The following is a 1,579-nucleotide window of genomic DNA, read 5'->3' as shown; positions in this document are numbered from 1 at the left end:
CTTCAGTGTATTTAAAATAAAAGATTTAAATTGTTTAATTAAGAATATAATTAAGAAAACATTTGATAAGAATTCAAAACATTAAGATTAGATATTTATATAAATATAACAACTACATCAGAAAGTTGTTATAAATATCACTAAAATTGCAACAAGTTAAAGAAAGTGTAAAAGCAATTAAGAATGATTAAACAATAAAGAATATGCTTATTTAAAGATATATGTATATGAATAATGTTATAAAAGTGATTATATATATAATTAATGTGTGCATATGTGTGTATTAACAGGCTATGGCAGAGTGATTTTGGCTATTATATCGTTTTACTTTATGACAACTAACCATGTCATTGCCTCATGGTGTTATATAATTAGTGCACTATTAGATGCAGTGGATGGTCATGCAGCAAGATATTTCAATCAAGGCACCAAATTTGGTGCTATGTTAGATCAATTGACTGATCGTGTTGGTACTATGTGTCTTTTAGCTACATTGTGTATATTTTATCCATCATACTCATTTTGGTTTCAATTAAGCATGGCTATTGACATTAGTTGTCATTGGATATACTTGCATACGTAAGAATAAATTTTATTCAGATACATATACATTATTATCATTGCACAAGTATACAGAGAACAATTCTATTTCATCATATAATTGTGAGGTATTATATTATAGGTCTCTTTTACAAGGCAAAACAAGTCATAAATTTATTGATATGTCTGAAAATCCAATCATGAGAGTGTATTACACTAATCGTATAGTCTTATTTGTCATGTGTGCTGGTAATGAAGCTTTTTATGCTGCATTGTACCTTTTATACTTTACCGAAGGACCTACTTGTAAGTTACTATCTTTTTATGTATATATATTATTAGTATTAAATACTGCAATGAATACTATAAAATATGTATTCTTATTTCAGTTATCGGTATGAGTTTATTCAGATTGGTTATGTATCTCTCTGCACCCATAGCATTTGTTAAATCTGCTATTTCATTGTTACATGGATACATATCCTGCATCAATTTAAGCATAATTGATGTCAAGGAAAGAGAAAAGTGTGTAAAAACAAATTAAATTAATTTAATTAAGCATGATTAATTGATCTTCCTAATTTGGTGTCTGTCATAAGCAAGTACATGTTTACACCATATTTTTACCATTTGATCTGATTAAATGTGCCACATTTAAAGTTAGAATCTATAAACTATTTTAATATGAAATAGATACATGGTGCTAGTCAATGTTTAATTTTTTTATAATAGTAAGCTTACTACAAGCATTGTACATTATATTTTTTCCTATACAACTAAAGATCAAAGCTATTAAAAAAAGAAAAAATCTTGTCTCGATGTAATATGTCCTGTTATAGTTTTTAAATAATGATTTTATATTTTTAATAATGCATACAACTTAATAATTTTGATTTAGAATAGTTCTTATAGAATGGTATTAGGAGAGTATCAGTAAGTGTACTAGATATTATTGATTTCTAAATATTTTAATGCAATGTAATCTTAAACATCTCATGTTCCATTATTTTATATATTATATATTATAAAATTATATTTT

At 25.5% G+C, this 1,579-nt stretch overlaps 1 protein-coding gene across 3 annotated transcripts in view; it reads left to right on the top strand.

The window, feature by feature from the left end:
- Nucleotides 1–1,084, top strand: part of LOC108575079 (CDP-diacylglycerol--inositol 3-phosphatidyltransferase) — a 1,842-nt gene extending 758 nt beyond the window's left edge. For all 3 annotated transcript variants that reach the window (XM_017937792.1, XM_017937791.1, XM_017937790.1), the window contains exons 3-5: nt 291–579; nt 683–846; nt 930–1,084. In XM_017937792.1, coding sequence (XP_017793281.1) covers nt 291–579; nt 683–846; nt 930–1,084 — 608 coding nt within the window. The remainder of the gene's footprint in view (nt 1–290; nt 580–682; nt 847–929) is intronic.
- Nucleotides 1,085–1,579: the final 495 nt, after the last annotated feature.

This window comes from Habropoda laboriosa, unplaced genomic scaffold (genome assembly GCF_001263275.1).
Source record: "Habropoda laboriosa isolate 0110345459 unplaced genomic scaffold, ASM126327v1 scaffold204, whole genome shotgun sequence".
NCBI classification, from domain to species: Eukaryota; Metazoa; Arthropoda; class Insecta; order Hymenoptera; family Apidae; genus Habropoda; species Habropoda laboriosa.
This window is presented reverse-complemented; position numbering and strand designations above follow the sequence as displayed.